Genomic DNA, 22572 nt, shown 5'->3' with positions numbered 1-22572 from the left:
TTGTTTGTGGAAATGTTAAGCTGCATGCCAGTGTTTTGATGAGCTGCTAGTCTCAGCTACAACTGGACTGCTGCATCAACTGAAAGGCTGCAGGCTACTATCTGTGCACTCTTGCTAGGGCAACCTTACACTGGGATTCTCTGTAATTTCTGTGACGAAGGTCATTCCATTCTTTTTGGACAAGGCTGGTGAACACAGGGTTAATTTAAGAAACATCAAATCTTACATCATCATCAAAGCAGAGTGTGCTTTGGGACCTCAAGATTTCAAAATGTGGTCCAGAAAATATTTCTAGATACTTAATTTTATAATACACTCTTTTTTAGAAGATTATTTATTTATTTATTTATTTGGTTTGGAGTTTTAATTTTTTTTTGCTTGTTTTTTGACTTCACCCTTAGAACAGTGCAGTCAAATTATCAGAAAATTAGCATTGCATAAGAATTTTAGTTCATCCAAAACCAGCAGAAACCAAACCTTACCACTTTGTTTTCGAGCTAATGAGCAGATTTTAAGAACTGGAAGCTCTGTGAAAACACTACATAAGCTTATGAAAACCCAAAAAAGGTATATGTGTACATATTGAATGTATTTAGAATTCATTATTGCTATAATTCTTACATCATCCAAATCAACTCATCTATCTCTTTAGCTGATAATGAAGAAGAGACACAGTATTTTCTGTATGAAATATGCAGGCAAGGATCCTGGGCAGTCATACAGCTTCTTAAAAAGGTAAAAAGCAAACCTGGCACTCTGTGCTATGAATTTTTAAACAATCCACAAGCTCTATTAAATACAATTATAGAAATTATATGCTTATTGAGATAGATTTTTCACTCAGTCTGAGAGAAAGCTAATAGAGCACAGACCAGCCTTGCTCCTGCATTTCGCTCATGATCTTACCCCTAGGTCTGCAAATGGCCCATCATACAAAGCCAGCTGAGCAACTCGACACCTGTCCCTGTTTGCAAGTGTCTGGGGCGTGCTGTAACCTCCTCTCAATGCATTTTCCTCAGCAATCAGTGCTTCCAGCTCTGGTGTGGCTCCTCCTGTTACCAATGTCCGTATCAGTGTGAGGATATTGTCATTGAAGTATGTCTGCAGAGATAAAAGAAAGCTCTTTAAGCAAACACCATTAAAGTCACAACTGAAGACATCCAAATTACAACTTTTCCGGGTTTCTGCTGTTTAAAGTTCTTGGCTGTCTCTTCAAATAATTTTATATAGAAAGTGAAAAGACAGCAGCCTCCAATTACTCTATTTTCTTCTATCCCATTAGGCTTCTATACTAGATCCTTCCTTTTAAACACCAATTCAGGCTGATTTTTATTAAAGTACAAAAATTTGAATGATTTATGTTTCCTATAATTGGTGTTAGTAGTGATGCAATGACTGCTTTCCTTCTCATCGCCCTCATGTCTAATAATGGGCTTTAGGACATGTAATTGTAAAATTCAGACCACATTTAAAGCTTACACAGGCTAGATTGCCTTTTTACTCTTGTCACCAATTCGTTGGGGAGCTGCCTTTGTGCTGCAAATGTCATTACTTATTACTGTGGCTGGACTCTAGCAGTCTAACCGATGTATTGTACTAAACATCTTATTTCGAGACTTGACAGTGTTCAGACACAAGCATGTATCAATTAAACATCTTGAGTTCACTCCAGATAAATGTATGATGAGTTTGGGATCCTGGTGGTCCTTTTAAAAAACTCTAGGGTATAGGGTAAGTGTGGTTTATTAGGGAAGATTTACTCCACACTGACATTTTGCCAGCATCTGTAACATTGCTGGTCTGTCAGGCAAACAATGGGTATTTAAAATATTAATTTAAATCCAGATGAATGACTTTCAAGTTCACTTAAAAGTATACTGGTATAGTTCAGACATACTCAGTTAAACATCTGCAATGTATTGTACTGGGCAAAAAAAATGTTGAACAAAAAAAAGGAAATACTGTCACTTATAATGTCACCAATGCCTGAGTTTTCAGAAGCTTTGTAAGTGCAGGGAACATAAAAGGAAAAAATGAGCTCATTGTAGAGTACACAGGATTGACATTACTGGATTTCTGGATTTTGTTGTATTTAGGACTCAGAACAAATGTCTGTAATCCAACCAAGTAAAAATGAATAGTGAATTCTCAAACAGTGCTTGTTGCCTAAAGATAAGACTTTTAACATAATACTTTTCAATGAAATTCATTGTTATATCCATATAATGGAACTGCATTTAATACATGGGTAAACTGAGGTAGAGGTTGAAATATTTTATCCTGAGATCAAAAAGCAGAACTGGCTTCCTATCCATGTAACTTTGATATTCTTTCTTTGTATAATGAAACTTCAGTTTCATTGTTTGCTGGAGATGACAGATAAAACAGAAGAAAATGAGTTCTACGCAGCAATGTTTTTCACTTTACATTGAAGTTTCCTAACTTCAAGCCTCTCTGCTTATTTACATAGGCATATATGGCATTCACCTGTTGACTAAATTAAAATGAGAGGAACATATTCTTATTGTTATACATGCCCTAAAGCAAATATTTGCATCTCATCAACTCCAATTATTTAAGTTAACCTAGGTAAGGCAGTACATATTTTAACTACAAAGCACATTGTAAGGAGTAGTCTGACAAGTTGAGATTCACAAAGATTCAGCTAGTCTAAAACAACAGCTAATCTCAAATCAGCTCTTACACATGTGGATGCACTGGGTAACAATTCAAGTGTAATATTCAAACCTCTCTTAACTTATAGAAAAAATCAATGTGACCCCTTGCAGGAATGTAAGTCTGGAGAGATTACATAATGTTTAATAGGAATTGCCACTGTGAGAGAGAGAAGACATTCAGGCATGATTGTTTATTTTTCAATTACTTCTTCCTTGATGTCCATGAGATGAAATCAGAGTCGCCCTCTTTGGAAACTCTTCCCACTGTGCTATACCTCTAAGGCAAAGTTAAGACCCTTATTAGCAAAGGAAGCAGAATTTATTGTGGAACAATGGCTTAATTTGGGTTTCACACCATGACTGATGTGGAAGACAACCATTCAACCAGACGGATGAGTGCAGCCAACAGATATTTCTTGGGTTTTGGGGGTTTTTTTGCAATCAATGGGAGAAAAGATTCCAAGTTTCAGGACAAACTGCTGTAGCATTGCATCTGATCAGAAAATGCACAAGCATAAGCAAGAAAAGACGGGTGAATAGGAAGCTGTAACTTCTCACCTTCTGCTAAATAGGGTTGCTTCCTTCTGTACTAAAGTATTTAACACTCCTCAAGAAAAAGCTGTCTACCCGTGCTTCTGATTGTCACAAAAATCAGACTCCTCATTACATCTTGCCAGTTTGGAACTAGAAGAACACTGAAAAACTGAACTAGCTGATATCCATTTCCTTTGGAATAATAATACACTGAAATTAATTTGAGAGTGATCTTCTACTTGCTCTGTGGGAGGGTACATGGCCTGAATATGCCAGTACTTATAAGAAACTGATCTACAGAATGTCTTTGGAAAGGTGCTGTTGTACTTAAAGTAACAAGGCACTTTCCAGTGATGGAAAGAATCCCTTTTGTTAAGTGTAAAATCAAAACTGAATAAATACTTGTTTGCTATTGTCATTAACCAGACCCCACATTGGACATGTGTGTTATATCACTTTAATGGCATCCAGAATGAGAATATGAAATAGGTGTATTCTAAACACAGAAAAAAAAGAAATGCATCATAGACACTGAAACTGGGTAAATAGCAAGGAAATTGTGACACAGATATCTGAACTAGCAGTGCCACCTAGCCATTGCTTTGGAATTGTAGTGTAGCTCTTTCAAATGTTTCAAGGATGCTCTCCCATTTGTTCAATCATTTTTTAAAGTATAATTACCAGAGTGCTTATGTTTTGCAGTTAATGCTGTCATGTCTTTTAAACTAATTGGTCTTCTACAGAAAATTTAACTGAAAATTAGCACATCTTTTAATAATATTGCTTTAACTTTAATAGCACTTTGCCTTTCATTTATAATTACACTAAAATTGTCATTTTTCAAGTTATATCTGCCTTTTTTGTGTTTGCTAGTGGGTTTTTAAATTAATTTCTTTTAAGAAGACTCCTCCTCCTCCACTACACGTGGTTTTTAACCTCACTTACAAACAAATATTTTAAATTGATTTTCTCATTCAGTTGGAGGAATAACATATATCCAAACCTGAGGAATGACTGAGCTCTTATGCTTATGAATCAGTAATTCATACTAATAACAAAAGGGTCTTTGAGTCAGAATAAACAGCAGACAATAAATAACAGCATTCCACCATTTGAAAATCTATTAATTCTTAAACTATTGTCCAAACTTTAAAGAAGTTTGGGACACTTTAAGTTACAAGATGCTGCTTACTAATTTTCTGAACAGAATTACATGAAAAATAGTCTTCTGTTCATATCAAAGATTGGAACAGTTTCTTTTCTTTATAAATAAGTGAGGATCACTTAGGGAGAACTCCTGAGTAGGGAATATAATGAAAAGTTATTTTAAAGTGTTGAATTATTTTGTTCCATTCTGTTATTTTGTTTTTATGAAGAAAAATAGGATTTGGTAATACAGAAAACAATCAAGATCTGAAGTTCTAGCACAAGCAAATGAATTCCAGGGTAGTGAATGTTAAGTGGCATCATCTGGTGCTGGAGACCCTTGTCTCCAACAGCACCTTGGGTCTTTTGCAGTGGCAGGTGTGGGAGGGAACCAGCCTGCCAGAACTGCTGCAGTCCTTGTGTCCTCAGTGCCAGAAGGAGGAACGGGGAAGCTTTGGCTCTCAGACTAAAGGCTCAGACCTTTGAAGGTACTGTGTGTTGAAAATTGGTTTCCTTCATGTACAGGATTTTATGGAATGATATCTCAACAAGACCCAGAAAGGAGTACTTCTGCTCAAACATTTGCTCTTTTGACGACTATCCTATATCACATAACTTTCCTATAGCTGAAAATAACATTTTTAAAAACCAGTTACATAATCTAAAAGATGCTTCCAATCCCATACTTTTTAGTTACACTTCACTTGGTGATGAAGGCATGCTCTGCTTTCCAGAAGTGGTGTTGCCTTGAGACTGACAGACAATGTGTATTATTTCCCTGGGTTTGAATATGCTACAGCAAAATAAATAGTAATATATCATTTAAGTACCTGATGGCAGTAGGTGTCTCTTCAAAGACATATTCATGATTAGCTGGAGCACTTTAACAATAGCCACTGCCACAGTTAAAACATGAAGCAAGCCCACAGCCTTCCCACAGAGCACAGTAAAGCTCTTGAACCAAACCTGGTGAGATCACTGCTACCAACTCATCAAAAACAGGTTCTGAGTGCAGGTTTTGAGCTTGTTATTGTCCTCTGAGCAATGGCACTTGAGCTACTACACTGTGAATCCTGGGCTGTGGAAAATATTGCCTTTGCTGCAAAACCAAACTGTGTGCAGATGATCAGTACATGGCACTTTGAAAACTAAACTGCATTAAGCCTTTTACCTTGGAAATAAGGAAATAAAAGAAAATTTTAAACTTAAAACGTCCAGTACTGTCATCTCGTAGGAAATAATGTTAAACTAGCAGAACGTAAAGATCTCCAGCACTCACTGAACAACATTTTCTAATCTGTGATTCATGAGCTGTGTTTAATGCACTACTTCAATATTATAAAACTATAAAAAATAAAATAATAATTTAACACTGATTAATACTGTACTATTATTATTGTTGTTGTTGTTGTGTTTTATTATTGTCCAATAATTGAATCTTTAAGCAAATTATTTTAAATCTATTTTGTAGCTTTTCCCCTATACATACATCTATATGCATATTTCCAATGACACACAGGTCAGAAATAATACTGTATGGATGGCTATAATTTGACTTTCTAATCTTTCTTACACTTGTTTTAGTACAAAACCCCACTACTGTGGGAAGAGATGAATTCTTAAAGAAGCACTTCATGAACATTTGCATTGTACACTATATAAGGAATTTTCATAACAGAGATATCAACATAGATCATAAAGTGAATCTTTTTCTATCAAAAACAAGCAGTAAAACCCACTGAATCACTAAGTAGATAGAATAATGAACTACATACTTGCATCCAAGTGAGCTGGCAAAAGACAGCAGGGTGCACATTATATACTTCTTACAGAATTCCTGTAAGAATTCATCCAAAGGGTTAAAGCATGACTACAGATCTCACAATTTAGCTAGGATTTGGGGTTCAGTTTGCCCATACTGGCAACTGTAAAGTTAGAGACATTAAATAGAAGCTGTTTGCTAAAAGCAAATGTAATTTAGGAAAAAAAAAAAATAAAGGTAAGAGATAATATAGTGAAAATAGATTTGTTTGTGTGAGAAACACTCTTTTCCTTGGAGAAGAAGTGAAAGGAGAACACACCTTCCCCATGAGAATATGGATAGTAAAGGGAAAAAACATCTCACACATTTTACACTTTCTGAAGGGTCAGGAAGAATTGTACTTTCCCAACTCCTTGCTGGGCCTTTGAGGAATAAAGAGAAAATAACACTGCCACTGATCAGAAAACTGGTGAAAGAAAAGACAGGATAGTGAACAATTGTAACTGACTGAATCCTTGCTTTTCTTCTTGATTAGTAATTTTTTTAAGTTGAGAATTTTCTACTTGTTATCGCATTTCTCTGGCTTCAGGCTGCACTGAAGTGCACAGTCAGATAATATGACCACTTACATGTGAAAATATTTAGAAAAAGGACTTTTATAGAACGGAACTGCAAAAACAGAGGGGTATGTTGTCCAAAACTAAGAGCTACCTATAACTGGAAACATTAAAATTTCTGAACAGGCATGCTGTATTTATTTTTCATTGCATCACTATTATTTACTTAAGACACCTTTGCACAAGGAAGCAATGATGTCCACAGTATCTCACTCTCATTCTATGGCAATGCCAGTGGCAACCAGAAGGATTAACTCTACTTTTTTTCTTGATTGTGAAGTGCCCTACTGAACAATACATTCAGAGACATTGACTTAGATAATTATGGGAGTAGATATACAGCTGTAAGTAATATTTGGAACCTTCATGTTAAATTATTCCCATTTATAACATGAATATAAATGGGAATTTATATTTAAAATTATTTATAAAAATTATATATTATTTATATTTAAAATGTTTAATAAATAAAAATTTATAGATAGAGATTTTAATTAGGGGACGTACAGAGTTTAGGAGTCCTTGCTTAGGTTTTTTGAATTTGTCACATTTACAAAATATTGTAAATAACTTCTAAGAAAAGCATTTTCTGAGGTTACAAAAAACTCCTAGGGCATCAGAATAAAATTTTATTTGTGTAGACTCATTTATCTGTGGATGGAACATATGGAAAATATAGCAGCGAAAACTACAAAATACATACAGAGCAAGACTGGTCTGAAAACTTAGCTAATATGAGGAGGATGAAAAAGAGCATGACTGAGGGGTTTGCTTCAGAACTGTGCTACGGTTGCAAAACAAAAGCCCCAGTGTAGACATAACCAAAGGCCACCATCTGTAGTTTCTGGCATGCACTGAAGTTTTGATTAATAAGAAAATTCATATGAAAAAGAGAGGATAACCTCTCTTCACACAAATAGAGTTCATGAGGTGTGTACAATGGCTTTCATGGAGCTCTATCAGTGTCCCCCAGCACTCATACTGAGAGCATTGCTCATAGCTACAGGAAATTAAAAGCTCAAAACACAGTTGATGCTGTCTGACAAGAATGGTGAGCACAGGGACTGACACACTGCATTTGGGTCTGGATTTTAGGCAGAAGGAACAATTTTTTTGGAAAACATGATCCTTAAAACCTGACATGAGACTGTTTCCTTAGAAAATTGTGGACTCTCAGAAGTCCTAGATATCTCAGTTATGGTCTCCATGTCCAACTAAGAAAATAAACTAGCTAAAGTTGCAAAATTCTTCTGACATCTAAGAAAAAAGCACCTTCTCCTGCCTACCTGTGGAAAAGATTCTACACCTTCACACTCTTTCACAACAAGTCTGATAGAAGGGAATGAAAAAGATTTGTTTGCTTACTGCGCTCATGAGAGAGTCCAGCACGCTGACGGCAAACGCGGTTCCACATGCAAAAGGCTGCGTGAGATACAGTTCTGTGTCGGGGTCATCATCATCATCTTGGTCCAAGAACTGAACATTTGAATCATTTACTGAAAATAACAATAATAATATTAAGAGTAAAATCGAAAGGTGTTTCTCGGTCACCAGCATGTGACCTCACACATCACACAGCCAAAGAAAAAGAAACGGCATATGTCTGGAAACACAGACTTGTGTCTTTGACGTCACTGAAAATGAAATCAAGATGGATGTGAAAATGTGCATTTAAAAATATGTTTCTTGTTATCTGGCTCATAAGAGGTGACACTCTTGTTCTTGACAGGTTCCTAGCCCTTCCCTGTAAAGCAGCTTCGAGGCACCAGTTGCCTGTGCTCAAAATTAGATATATCATACACCTGTATATTGAGACAGTCTTGGTACATAGGTGGGGTACAGTGGCTGAGGCTGTATGTGTGTACGGTGAAATGTAATCACAAGATACAAAGTTAGAACCCCGTTGTAAAATACAGGCTGTCAATAAAATTCTGATATAGCCCACAGGCATCTGTTAGATGTGCTGCTGTGATTCTTACTGGAGTGGTGTTAATGCACTTAGGGCTCAAAAGAGGATAAACCATCCCTTTAACATGCATCTATCTGAATGAATGAGCAGCTATTCTCTTGCAGCACTGCCTTTTGTTCAAATATTTGTCTCTATAACTTCACTTTTTTAGCCACAAATTCCACATTAGCCAGTGTGAAAAAGAATCTAAATCAGGCTGTTTTAGAGAAAAGCCCAGAAAAAGTAGTATTTGTCATTTTGACTTTTTCTGGCATTTCATTGTCACAGTTAAGCCCTCTTCCTCCAACTCATTCCAACCAAAAATAGTTGTTTCCTTGAGATCAGTGTATCAAGTGGATCATATTTCATTAAATATTTCATTTCCATATTAGTCTCCCTCAGGCATGAAAGCACAGACTGCTTAGCTATGCCATTGAAATACCCTTCAACTTACTAAATGACAAATTAATTTCAGTTCCCATGCAAGAAAGGGAAATGAAAAACTTTTTGAGCATTTGAAACTGTACACACTGATGATATCCCTATTCCCCATGTGAACACATCTCCTGAGCTAACCCAGCAAACTTTGAAAATAACATGAGAACTGCTGCTAACTTGATCAAATTTCAGCTCTGGACTTCTAAAGATAGAAATTCTTCTGCCTACTGTTCTGATCTTCTTTCTTATACAGTTTCAATTCTTCCCATATAGTTTTCCTGAACATCCACTCCTTTTCCAAACTCTCTATACCACTGTGCTTGCTATCTTTAACTTACAAAACATGAATTACTGCAGATAAAGCCTCTTGATAGCTGTCTAAATGAGATGAGGATAGAATTTAAAATTCTTGCCTTTGCGCTCCCTGATGTAATTGTTAAAACATAACACCTTAGTACTGTAATAAGCAAAATGTTCTGCCCTGGGAATCAGAAGACATTCATCCAAGAAAACACCAGGATCCACAATACTTTTTTCAGTGCAATACCTATCAATTTAATCTCCAGATTCTTAAGCAATACAGTATTTGAAAGCCTGCTGTATCAAAATGTATTTGAACAGCTTGTACCTCAGTTTAATTTGCTAGTTGAGAGTAGGCACTATTGACAGCAGCACTCTTTTTCCACTTCCATCTGGCAGATTAACACCTGACTTAGACACCGTGCTAGGCATGCGTGGGGTCAGTTCCTGAGGTACTAAAAACCTGTTAGGAATTCTGCAGGTGTGGGTTTATCCTCAGTATCTTTATCTTCCTGATGCAAGTTAACACACTGGGATGTGTGGGCCAGGAGAGCTGGGTGCAAACAGGCGGTGCTGGGCCATAGGGAAAAGCTCATCAAACGCTGCTCCAAAGGCTGGGGAGAGCACTCTGCGGTGAGAGGGAACCACGCAGGAGCTTGGCTGCTCCTCTACAGCTTCAAAACCTGAGCTTCTGAGAAAAAGCCTTATTCTACAAAATAAACATAAAAATAGCTTGAGGGAAAGTATGATGCTTGGGGTTTTTTCTGGTATCTTTTACTTCTTCTTGGACTTCCTGTGAAAAGTTGCTAAGGCATGTCCACCAAACTGACAACAGGCTGAAGCAACAAAAAGAAAGAGAAAGAAGAGAGAAAAGGAGAGAAAAATTGGCGTAGGAGAGTGAGGGCCAGGGAGGTGGGGACTTAGGCCAAAAAAATGAATTGGTGAGGAGGCGCTATGAAAACAGCCGGCAGGTCAGACGAGAGTGATCAAAGGTTTACTGATGCTGCGTGAAAAAAAAATCATTAAGAAGACCAGAACAAGACAGTCAATTTCAACCAGAACCACAAATAAAACACATTCAAAGCAGTGCCATGAGGGTAGCCCCTCTGATACAGCCAGATAAATAAAGGAAAAGCTGATGACAGTAAGAACAACAGAAAGTAACACAGTGATGTGAAGGAAAAAGGCACTTCTTACCCAGTTCAGTTATCATTAGAATGTGGGTTCCACTGTTTTTTTCCTGACTGATTGAAACCAAAGGCAGAAGTTTGCCAGGCTTAGCTAGTAAGTAAAGGATTTAGGGGGAGAAGAAAGTACAGAAAGAGAATAAAGTAAGGGAAAAAGACAGGTAAGGCTAAAAAATAAAACTGAAAAAGAAAACAGAAGGACAAAGGACCACAAATCAAGTTTGTATTTGCTATGAAAAAAACAGAACAGCTTCTGCACTTCACATCACACTGCTTGACAACATAAATACCCACAGCTAGAGTGGAAATCAGAGTCTAGTTACCTACCATCATCATATTCTCAGGAGTGAAATATCTCATACTATTATACAGGTTTGGTTACACATGATTAAACAGTTTTGGACCATGAAGAAATAAACAAATGGCCTCTTACAATTGATTAAATGCACAGGAAATATCTGCTTATACTTACTCTGGCCTTTTTCCTTTTCTAACTTAGCCCAAAGACCCCTGCTTGTTTGTTACACTATGCAAGAAGCATCTTGTCTGATAGAATATTTATTTAAGAAAACAGAGAAAACCCAAAGGAGGGAAATATATTTCAGTTATTCAAATAAAGTGAACCAACTGTTACTAAACTTTCTTTAGAGAGAGTAATATAAAACAGTTATCAAAAGAGAAAATGCAACAGTGTAAGATCAAGTATTGGTAATTTTTCTGTATCTGCATAACAAGGAAAGTGGGAAAAAGACAAGGAAATATAAATGGAAGGATACATTTTAGTTTTTCTTACCTAGCTCTGTTATAATAGGGATGTTGGCTCCTGTTGTAATGGAGGGTTGACGTAAAAGGCCATGGACTGGACTATTGTCTGGAGACGTCCTATCCATCCCAGGGGGTGTAAAGCCTAAAAGGGGGGAAAAAAAAAAAAGAGAGAAAAATAGGGAACGTTTACAGAGGACAAACCACACCAAAGAAGAAAAAATTCTGAAGCAAACACCTTTCCTTAAACAGTAATTCATATTTTAAAAAGTACTGCTTGTAAGTGGTAATACAACCATGGCAGGGTTTTGTAATTTTCATGTGTACCATTTATAATATGCCTTTTTATGAGGATTACAATTGTAGGAATATTGGGATGGAAGGGTCTACAAGACAAAAAGATAGGATGAAAGGAAAAGACACAGGTTTTCAAACTGTATATGAGAGGATTGCTTGAAAAGAACTGGAAACAGTGACAATTTGAAGGAAATAAAGGTGGGAAAAGAAACAAGTTGGAAGGCACTCACAAGAAAAAAAATCTGGAGACCAGCAACATTCACCTCTAAAAAATACTGTTTTCAGCCAGATTCTCAACAGTTTGATATGGAGCTCAAAAACATTGAGTTTTTTTTATCTTTTTTTTTTTCTTTCTTTAAATAAAAACTACCCAAGAAAGACCTTTTGGAGTTTGATTGTAAGTACTGAATAATGGGTAGTTATTCAAAACCCTATGCAGCAGCAGGACTGGACATTCAGCACTGAGACTAATGCATTCCATCCCCCTTGTCCAGTAAAGCTATAGAAAACCTGGGAATGCTGATTTAATGTCATTGCAGAAGTGATGGCAACGCTAGAAAATGACTTTATGGTTTCATATAAACCAATATAAAGACAGCATTTTTAGACAAATATTTGTCTGCTAGGAATAAAACTGAGCCAATTTTACTTTAAACCACCTTAAAAAAAAAAAAAAAAAAAAAAAAAAAGAAGACATTAATATTTTTTTTTGCCATATTATTCCCAAGTTCTTTGACTTCACATCTGACATCCAGAGACAGACTTTTGGTCCTTTATCACTAGTTCTGAATTCTGCATACACTTATTCTCAACTAATCACAGCCAGATCAATTCCTGACTTAAATTCACTATCTTCTTGCTGTGTGGAAGTTGTTTTGCTCCATTAAATTCACTGATACATTCACCTGGTACCGAAATCAGAGGAAGATGATATGATACCTTACCTTTCTTCAATTTGGAGACCAATTTACAAACCAGGAAATCTCCAAACTAAATTATTGTTGTTAGCATATCATACTGGTTTTATATTGTCTTAAGGACTTACAGTTCTCTTCCAGTGATAATTACATCACTCTTAAACTGCCCCTAAACCACAAGGACCACTAGATCTGGGCTTATTGATTTAACAGGATTTAGTTTCTTTCTTCCATTCATCTATCTCTATGTTTTGTCTGTATTGCATAGAGCATATACAGGTAATAAAACTAGAATCACTGGGAAGGGACTTTCTTAGCTCTACAGAAGGTACTGGTATGAATTTCATTCTGACTATCACAAGAAAACTAGGTACAACATGGTGATTGTACAGACAGGATAGCTTAAAAAAGGGAGTGAAAGTCTGTGAAGAAATTCTCAGGAGAAAAGAAGTGGATATGGTATCTTCAACAGGCTTGCAAAACAAAACAATGTCATAGAGAAACCTAAGTCATTAGAGCAATTCTAACCAATATTACCAGTGGATAGAAAATCTTGATAAAGCAGATTTCTTAGAGGCATTTGGAAATGTTAACAGTCAATCATGTAACACCACCTGCGGTGCTGAACTCAGGAACACCAGCTTGGTGACACTGAGTTGCAGCCCCAGCCACTTCCAGTTTGCAGATGTTTCCTTGTATCTAGCACTATAACTGTGAGGTGATTTGGCTCTTTGAATGTTTACCTCTTCATGGCAGAGCCTGAGATTCCTCAGGCTCACCAACTGAGTCTGACAGACGTTTTTCAGTCACCACCTTGTAAGTTACAGGTAACACTGACAGTCTCACAACAGCAGAAAAATTAAAGTGGGACTCCAAAGGGAGGAAATGCTATCTGAGGACAGGTGGGTATTAGTGTGACACCTCCTTCTGCAGCAGGATCCAGTGATTCAAGCCTTGTATCCTGTTATGGGATGCATTCTTTTAGGAGATGCAAGATACAGCCTTTGTCACATTAGAAAAAAGCTCAGGCAGCTGCAGATTCCTTGAGCAGTTAAGGTGGCAGGCCCAGCTGGGTCCCCTGCTGAATTACAAGTCAAAATGGCAACAGCAAGACTTTTAATGCTCCCTTCTCTAAAAGTAAACAAAACTAATATTGTTCTCATGCACTCCAGGGATTGTACTGCTCTGAGTATCCCTGGAGGCTCTGCTTCTCCCTTTTTTCCTGAAGCCTTTCTCCCCACATTTCAGAATGCACTTGCTAAACCACCTTCTAGTGAATCAGGCCCTTCAGATGGTAGGAGCACAGCAGTCTTTCCCTACCAGTTAAAAGCAGATTGAAGTAAGCCAGTGTAACTCAGCTAAATGTGCAAGTTCTTCCTGCCTCCCCTTCACTGCAATGTGCACATACACAGAGACACGCTCACTCTCCATCAAAGGACATTTGTAGCCACCTCTCTAACCCTTCGAATATTTGTCTTCCTGAGATGGTGTCAGAAGATTGAAGTAAATGTGGCATTTTTGTTAGACACAGATTGTCAGAAGCTCTGTAATTGCACACTGCACACATAGTGCATTCAGTCTGAAATGCAGGAAGCATGTTAAAGAGATTGTGTTTTCTCCTTGAATGAAAAATAGACTTGTGCTTTAATATTTTTCATCCTACTGTCTTGAAAGACGTGAGAAGTATCTGATAATTTAATTTCCTTGCTCATACTTAATTCAGACACTTCTAGAAATTTACTTTAAAGTAATATAAAAATTGTATTTTCAGGAAAACGAAATATTTGGGGATTTTGTGTGCTTATGTTTCGAGTCACAAGCCATCGAACACCTTCAAGACACATTCCTACTCCCAAGTCACAAACTAATTTCCATACACAGGCTGTCTATTTTTTTTTACTCCAGAAGAGAAAACAAAAAAAAAAAACAAAAAACCAAAAAAAGTGCAGGAAACTAACCTGCTTTATCAGAACTTTCATTTAAAGGCATGAAAAACTACAAGTGACAGCTGTGCAGATTCAGTGAATGTGACATTTTTGAATTTCTTCAACTTGACAAGTAAACACCTTAAATCGGTAATGCTATATGCATAATACATGACCTGTATTTTGACATCCATCATCAAATGCTGACTTGAGAAAATACAGGTTTGTACGTCAAGGAATAGCACCCATAAAGCAGGGAGAAATTCAGGTCACAGGGTATTAGGAAAACGCTATTTCATTACAGAAGCTGAAACAAGCTAAGGCATCAGATTTAAGATCCATTTTCAGCTGTGAAAAGATTCAATTCCTCTGCACAGAGCATTCATTTAGAAATGACATGCTTTCCTCACAGCCTCTTTTCATTTTCCTTTCCATATTCCATTTTCTCCTTCAGTCCCCAAACCTTGTTCCATTAATGCTCATAAAAATCGTAAAACAGGGCTGATAGTTGTGATCTTACAAACACAGTATCTCCTTGTTCTACAAACAACTGGGGGAGCTCTGGCTGCAGCTGCTTAACGGGAGCAACCTCTACAGTAAAACCCACATGCCTGTGCAAGTCTGAGCACGGTGCCTGTGGAAGGAACTGCAGTGACAGTGGGCAGACTTCTGGAGAAGGGAATTCTCTTTGCCAACAATTAGGAGGTAAAGCAGAATCGTGTCAGTTCTAGCAGTCACTGCATCTGGTACTAAACTGCTGTACTGGCTGAGTGGTCTGCTTTGTATCACTTGAATGTTTCTTTTTCTAGGGCTTGTTTTTGCTTTCCTCAGTAATTAAACTGGCTTTACCTCAGTCCATGAGCTTTTTTCTCACTGTGGAACTTACTTGTCAGTCACAGTCAATCCACCACCACTGGCTATAATCTACACTATAACATAAAGTTATAGTATCATTTAGGTTCAAAGTGACCTTTAAAATCATCAAGTCCAACCACTAACCCAGCATTACCAAGTCCACCACTAAACCATGTCACTAAGTGTCACATCTAAATGTCTCCTAAATACCTCCAGGGATGGTGACTCCAACACTTCCCTGGGCAGCCTGTTCCAATGCTTGACAACCCTTATAGTGAAGAAATTTTCACTAATATTCAATCTAAACCTCTCTTGGCACATCTGGAGGCCATTTCCTCTTGTCCTTTCACTTGTTACCAGAGAGGAGAGACCAACTCCCAGCTCACTACAACCTCCTTCAAGGTAGCTGGAAAGAGCAATGAGGTCTCCCTGATCAAACTGAAGAAGCTTCAATAGGAGGGGGCCCACCCCTATCTGTCTCTGAAACAAGACACTGCCAAGCAGTGAATGAAGGACATCACAGCTCTGAGAGGAACACAGGTTTTGGGCTCCTGACATGCTCCATCAGTCAGGCTGGCAGTCAGCAGTCACTGCTTCTCTCCTGGCAGCAGCATCCCTCCCTGACAGGCAGGGCCTCCCATGGCCCTCCTCAGCCACCTGCTCGGAAGGACTGTGAGTCTCCTGCAGCTCTGTGCAGAAAGCTGATGGTTCAACACCCTGATTTTGTGCAAAAACCATTTCCCAGCTCCCTCTAAGATACTACTGCTCACAAAATAGGCAAAAAACAATCAATTGCATCAGAAGCAAAAATGTAAGCCTTAAAGATGTTCTCCCCTTCATGGAAAGAGAACACAGGGGAAATTTCCTTGGTAATAGAAGGCAAGCTCTCTTTACCAGGGGATGCAAGTGCTCCCCTGCTCTGAGCTCAGCATGGCCAGGTGGCTATAAAACTTCACTGTACCTTACAAAAAATAGCACCTACAAAGGGATAAGCAGCACTGGGCTGGTGGAGCTCTGCACCTCTTGAGCCAGGCTGACCCAGGGAGGCACTAACTGTATCTCAGCAGTAATATGCAGGTATTCTGACATCCACAGTGGCACTGTGATGAAATTCAAAATTAAAGAATGCTGGGATGGCTAAACACCAATTTTGCTCTGTTTATGTGTGAGCAACTGGCCTGACAGCCAAATGATCTGCTGATTGTATTGGACATAAGCCACTAATTTTTGTTTCTTTGCAGGTCACTTAACTGAGTAATATTCCACAAAATGCAGGAAAGTTTGCTCTTCACAGCAGTAAGTATATTCTTAAAAGTTTGCTGATGGGACTAATAAAGATTCACTGGGCTTTTAATGTAGAGGGAAATATGTCTTGTGGATGTGCATTGCTCCTGTTCCACTGACTCCACCAAGACCTAGAGGGGCATATTCTCATAAATGGATTTTTATGCTACATTTATAAGATCTCTTCTTAAGGATCATAATGGATCCTTTATGATTCTCTTCCCCTTTTTCTCTGCCCCTTTCTTCTTTTCCTCCCTTCCTTTTCAAAGATATATATTTTACCAAACTGAAATTCTATGCAGACAGAAGGCACTACCCTAAAATGGAAATCCACTTGACAGACCTAAAGGTTGTAGCCTTGTTATTAAAACACCTTGTAAATTGATAGCGTCCTTTAAATAATGCTATTTTAGGGAAAGATGTAATGGCATTCACTGGGTGATATATGCACTAAAGTCCTCAAATATAATTTAAAAAGCATATGTACATTCAGCTACCTCTGGTTCACCTAAGGAATATGAGACGACAATAATATTTTGAGCATATATGAATAAAACATAAGTGGTGAACTGCCAAACACGCCCCCGACAGGTTATCATGCAGAAATATGGGACAAGTCTTTTCATTAAGCAGAGCCAGCCAAAAAGAAATAATTCTCAAAAAGGACCTCACAGTTGTATCCCTTTGCTACTGTTTGCTGACAATGTCATTAATATTCCTGTGAATTCAATTGAATGATAGACTATACCTGTTATTCTCAGAAGTTCAGCCCTTGGGTATACCTGGAAAGTTCAGCAGCAGTCATGCAGCTAAAGAGCTGCTGACATTCATGGGAATCTGTTACAGCCATTCAATTTAGAAACAATTCTAGCTTCAGTGTCCCATGGGGTCTGAGACAGAGAGTTGTAGTTTGGCCTGAGAACCTGGAAATCCTGAAGCCTGGCTTTCAGTTCTGACTTTTACTGTGATTTGTGCTGAATATCTAATAATCTCTTGGAGATTATCACTAAAGGTCTGGAAAAGGAGAGGAATGTGGGAGGCCAGATGTGACCGCATAAGCTCCCAGCTCTCTCAGAGAGAGAGAGCATCTTCAGAGATGCTCCAGGCCCAAACATAGGCCAAGGTAAATCTACAGAGTGTGGGGGTTGAAGAAGGACATCTTTCTCAACTGAAGCAACCCTCCAATGCTTTTGGATGGGAACAATACTGGAGCTTTGAACTCAGAGACAATGCCACAGAGAACCAGCTGCCACTTCCCGCCAAGAAAGTGCTCTTCTCTAATATCCCTTCATTCACTTTCTGCTGAATTACAGAAACCTACAGTGAAAATATCCAAATGAAAGCACTAATGGAAGCACAGGGCAGTGGGTTCAATCCTAGTTTCCGCTCCCCAAAGTGTGAGATCCATTCCTGGATGAGTTAGTAGCCCCATGTGCTGAAAGTGCAAATGATTTATAGGTCTGCTGGTTCTTGGGCTGCTCTAACAAGGTAGGATTAAGCTGTAAAAACAAAGATCAAGGATTGGAGTTTCATCATCTTGAGGTCTAGCATTGAATCATACCACATTGATTCCATTTCAATTGTGAGCAGCATAATATATTAGAAAAGCGTAATATTTTAAGCCTAGGGCACAATAATGTATAACTTAGAGGGGTCTGTTAACAGGTACTTCTATAAATCTTTTCCCACTTTAAGTGCCATTTTGAGTTTCACTATCATACGCACCTCAGAAAATGAAGCCCACCTGAAACTGGCTAGATTTTTTGTTGTTGGCTTTGTAGGAATCTTTCCTTTCACAAAACCTTCTGTGGTAATTACCCAAACCCTAATTCTGCCAAGGTTCACCACAAGCTTACACAACCCAAAACTACAAAAAAAATGGGCTTTCTTTACTAATGCTTTGCAGAGCACAGCCTTAATGTTCACTTCTCCCTGTTTTTCACACTTTACATAAGATAATATGTAGTTACTAGCTACAGCACTTCCCTCAAGTCTGCCTGAATGGAAACTCTATTTCTCTATGCAGTAAACAAAATTCCATCTCTCTTTTTTAGCTACTTTCTTTAAAAACTTTATTTATAAATTATTCCTACTTTTCATTTACTATTTAATAGTTTTCTACACTAGGTGCATCTAGGGCACAAAGTTGGTAGCATCTGTAGCACAGGTTTGCAGCTGAAATGATTTAGTATGTAACAACGCCAAACTCCTTTCAGTTTAATCACTAATCAAGCCTGCATATTTAGACCTCAGGCAAAAATAAATATGCTGAATAAAAATTATCAAATAAATTAAGCTATATTACCTAGTTTACAGAGACAGGTATTCAATAACTAGAAACAAAATGGAAAACTCACCACTAAAAATTATATATTGGCATTTTAGATGAGACTCTATATTATGTCATTATATCAAAAAAAGTAAATTTTTCCTTAGTGTAAAAGGAAGAGCAAAGACACATATCAGAGCAAGTAATCAATTTAAATACTTGAAAAATAAAAGTAACAGTGTTGTCCAACATCTGATTGGCAACTACTGAAACATAAATTAAACAAATTTCCCATTGCTGCTTATGGGAAAATTATGCAGATTAGAATTTGATTAGGTTTATATCATGAGACTCAATTTGGACTTTTAATCTATTAAGCTCCAATAAATGAGGCATCTGAATAGCTCCCCTGAGCAGCAACAGTAATAACGACAGCAGTCATTTTTTGGAGTATGTATTCTGAAAATTTCTTTAGCAGATGAGTCTACATCTTTAAGTACAATTACTTTGTAACTTCTACAAAAAATTCAGGTGTTTGCAGTGAGGAAATGGATACATACAAAATGCTTAAACAGACATTTTATGATAATCAACATCTGTCACTCTGTTCTAGCAATATTGATTTTCCATCAACTTGGACTTACTTACGGTCGACTTCATGGTCTGTGTGGGCTAAATAGTGCCAGCAGACTTGCAAATTACTCAAGCTGGAACTGAGCTGGAAACCTATGGTAAAACGTCATTAATTTCTCTACAGGTTGTGTCATAACTAAAATCCCACATTCAAAGCTGTCTTGGGGATCAAAGATTGAACTGTGAAGGCTATAGCCTCTTTTTATCAAAGAAATCAGAACTAAATTCCCAGAGCTGAGCTTTGAGGCAGGCTGGATTCAGATCAAGACCACCTCTAATTTATCTGGCAGGTATGCTTCATAGGCCCTCCTGCATATTTCCTGCAGTCTAATCTATTTGCAAGTATACAAAAGCTCCTCTTCTATATAGCTCTATATGGTAAAATGCAATTTCTCAAAGTCTACTGACTAGAGAGCACACTGTGCACATGTCCTGTCCTGCCAGATTGCACCAAATCCTAGAGAACTTTTAGTGGACAGGTTGTCTTATGCAAATAGTCAAGTACCAGTAGGCAAGTGATTAAAAAAAAAAAATTAAAAATTTCAGGGCTTTATTAAATGCTCATAGTGAAGGAACGTGGATCCTGTGTTCATGTGTAGATATATTTTATTTAAAAGAGGTTTTAACATGGAATTTAATTCTGGCACTCAAGCTTTCAGCATGTCACTACAAAGGTGTTTTGCAAGCCAAAACTTTTTACCAGTACTCCAAACATAACATCATAAATAGGGGTAAAAAAAAAAACCCAGTCATGCTCTTTGTCATTCAAATACTGCCTTTTGTAGCACACAAATTCAGAGTAGCATGTCTGTTAAAGACATCTTTGTAGATATCATGTGTGAAAATGAGTATCAGGTTAATTTTAACTATATCAGTCTATATAATGCTAACTCAACCAATTTTTCCTTGGAAAGCACAAAAAATCACACAACCTTTTATTTCTACTCCTTTTTTTTTTTTTTTTCTCATTATTTAAAAACCCAAATTCAAACTGCATAGTTGTGGAATCAGGAGAAATCTGAAGTAGCTCTCTAATTGAGTATTCTTGAATGCTGTGTCAGCAAAACTGCCTGAAATCAGCAGTGATACCAGTGCTGCCACTGGGTTCACCCCATCTGTAAAGTGTGGAAACCCCTGCTTCAGTCAGAATCAAGAATTCTGAGAGCAAATTATGCCTCTGAAGGCCATATCCAAAGCATATAGTCAGCAGTGTAAATAAAGAGGCAATTTGCTCAAACAAATCAAGAAAAAAGGAAAGGTATTCAGAAAACCAGTGAGGTAAAGTCTGCTCTCAAGATGAAAATTCCATTGCTAAGTCTTCACTGTTTTGGCTCACTGTCTTTCTCCTCTTACAAACATTAATCTTTAAAATAAAATTATTTCCTTATCATGATAGAATGACTCATTATTTTATCAGAGTTTTTTCTAAAATCTATAAGAGTTTTCCTTACCTCTGACAGCTCAGTCTTTTTAAATTTAAAGTATCTGCAGAAGTGTCTCTACACCAGTTCCTTATTTATTTTATTTATATGGGATCCAAAACCCATTACACTAGCAAACAAGCTGGTAAAGACAGTGATAACAGTAAAATGTAATGTGGTATTCTTTAAGTAGTGAAAATTAAATGACAATCATAAAATGTATACTACAGTATCCAGTCACAGTACAGACATTCTGAAAACTTCCGGCAGTTTTTTGTGGGGTTTTGGGGTTTTTTGTTTGTTTTGTTGTGGTTTTTTTTGTTGTTTTCAGTACTGACTACTTATTATCATCCATGCATCTAAACATGACATTAATCTCTAGAAACACTTTACCTTTCCTATCTATTATTGCTTAGTACAGAGTTAAATGGATTGATAAAAAAAAAAAAGTTTTCTTGCTTGTTTCATTTCATTAGTACCAGTATCAGTGGAAACAGCTTTCCTTTCAATTAGGCATTTTGAATATTTCCGAGTATTTATTTATTATTATTTGATAGGATTCTGAGAATAAATGTTCAAGTTGCAATGTGAGCTTTTGTTGCTAGTGAGGTAGTTTAAGAAGTGGTAATTTTGGGCCAATCTAAAATATAAATCTGCAGATAAGTTGTAAAGCCCAATTTACATGTGACACAGTGAGCAAGTTGCCATAAAAAAAATCTAGTCCAAATTTTTAGAAGCACTCTGTCCATATAATTCAGTCTACATCTTCCACTGAAAATGGAAGATATGTCCATACAGATGAGTTTACATTGCCACGAAAGAACCAGATATTTAATTAGAAGTTAGAATAGTAATTTGCAAATTACTGAGGATTTACAACAGATATACACAGTTTCTAAAACACACTGCTGAATGTTACACAAAGTGGCCAAGAACCTGTTCTGAATTTGATTTTCTTTACAGCATAAACTATTTTTGAGCAAACTCACACTTGTTGCTAATGGCTTAAGAATGTAACTATAGGGCTGTTAGTCCTATTAATCTATATTAGTATTTAGAGTATTTGACAGTTAAAGTTAAATAGAAAATTTAAGCAAGCAACCAAACTTCAAATCAACATGAAAGGTATAATCTCTATTATACTTCCACAGGATCTGCTTCAAAGTTCTAAGGAAAGATTGCAAAATATTTCACATTGCTATGACATTACAGACATTTTGTAAGATCTTAATTTTGTCTCTAAATAAACCACTACAAAAATTCCCATAAACTTCTTTGGGTGTGTTGAATAGAAATAAATTACAAGAACTAGTTCAGAACTTCAACAAAAATTCCTACCATACAATTTACAAAATTTATCATTTACTTTTTCAGCTCTGGTTCATTCAGATGTTGAAAAGCTGCAAAAATAATGTATTATTGGGAGCACAGCAGTATTGGTTCTCCAGCAAAGGCTGTGCTTCAAGTCAGCCTGAATATCCCATTCTGCAGATGCTGAAAGAACTAGCAGGTTATTGATAACCATAAACTAGCAATCTTTTAGAAAATGCTTATTATGGAAATACTGGGCTGTCTCATATTTAATCATGTCAAACTTGA

The 22572-nt window shown here is 37.1% G+C and overlaps 1 protein-coding gene across 50 annotated transcripts in view; it reads right to left on the bottom strand.

The window, feature by feature from the left end:
* The window catches only part of KCNMA1 (potassium calcium-activated channel subfamily M alpha 1), a 428996-nt gene that overhangs the window by 16832 nt on the left and 389592 nt on the right, over nt 1–22572 (bottom strand). For 25 of the 50 annotated variants that reach the window (XM_085583432.1, XM_085583417.1, XM_085583419.1 and 22 more), the window contains 4 exons: nt 11404–11517; nt 10621–10704; nt 8103–8233; nt 907–1101 (listed from right to left, as the gene is read on the bottom strand). In XM_085583432.1, the coding sequence (XP_085439558.1) occupies nt 907–1101; nt 8103–8233; nt 10621–10704; nt 11404–11517 (524 nt within the window). The remainder of the gene's footprint in view (nt 1–906; nt 1102–8102; nt 8234–10620; nt 10705–11403; nt 11518–22572) is intronic. The other 25 variants (XM_085583424.1, XM_085583425.1, XM_085583433.1 and 22 more) reach the window with 1 other exon arrangement.

The sequence above is a fragment of the Lonchura striata genome, chromosome 6 (genome assembly GCF_050655825.1).
Source record: "Lonchura striata isolate lonStrDom1 chromosome 6, ASM5065582v1, whole genome shotgun sequence".
Lineage (NCBI taxonomy): Eukaryota > Metazoa > Chordata > Aves > Passeriformes > Estrildidae > Lonchura > Lonchura striata.
Note: the sequence above shows the minus strand (reverse complement) of the source record. Positions and strands in the feature narration are given on the sequence as shown.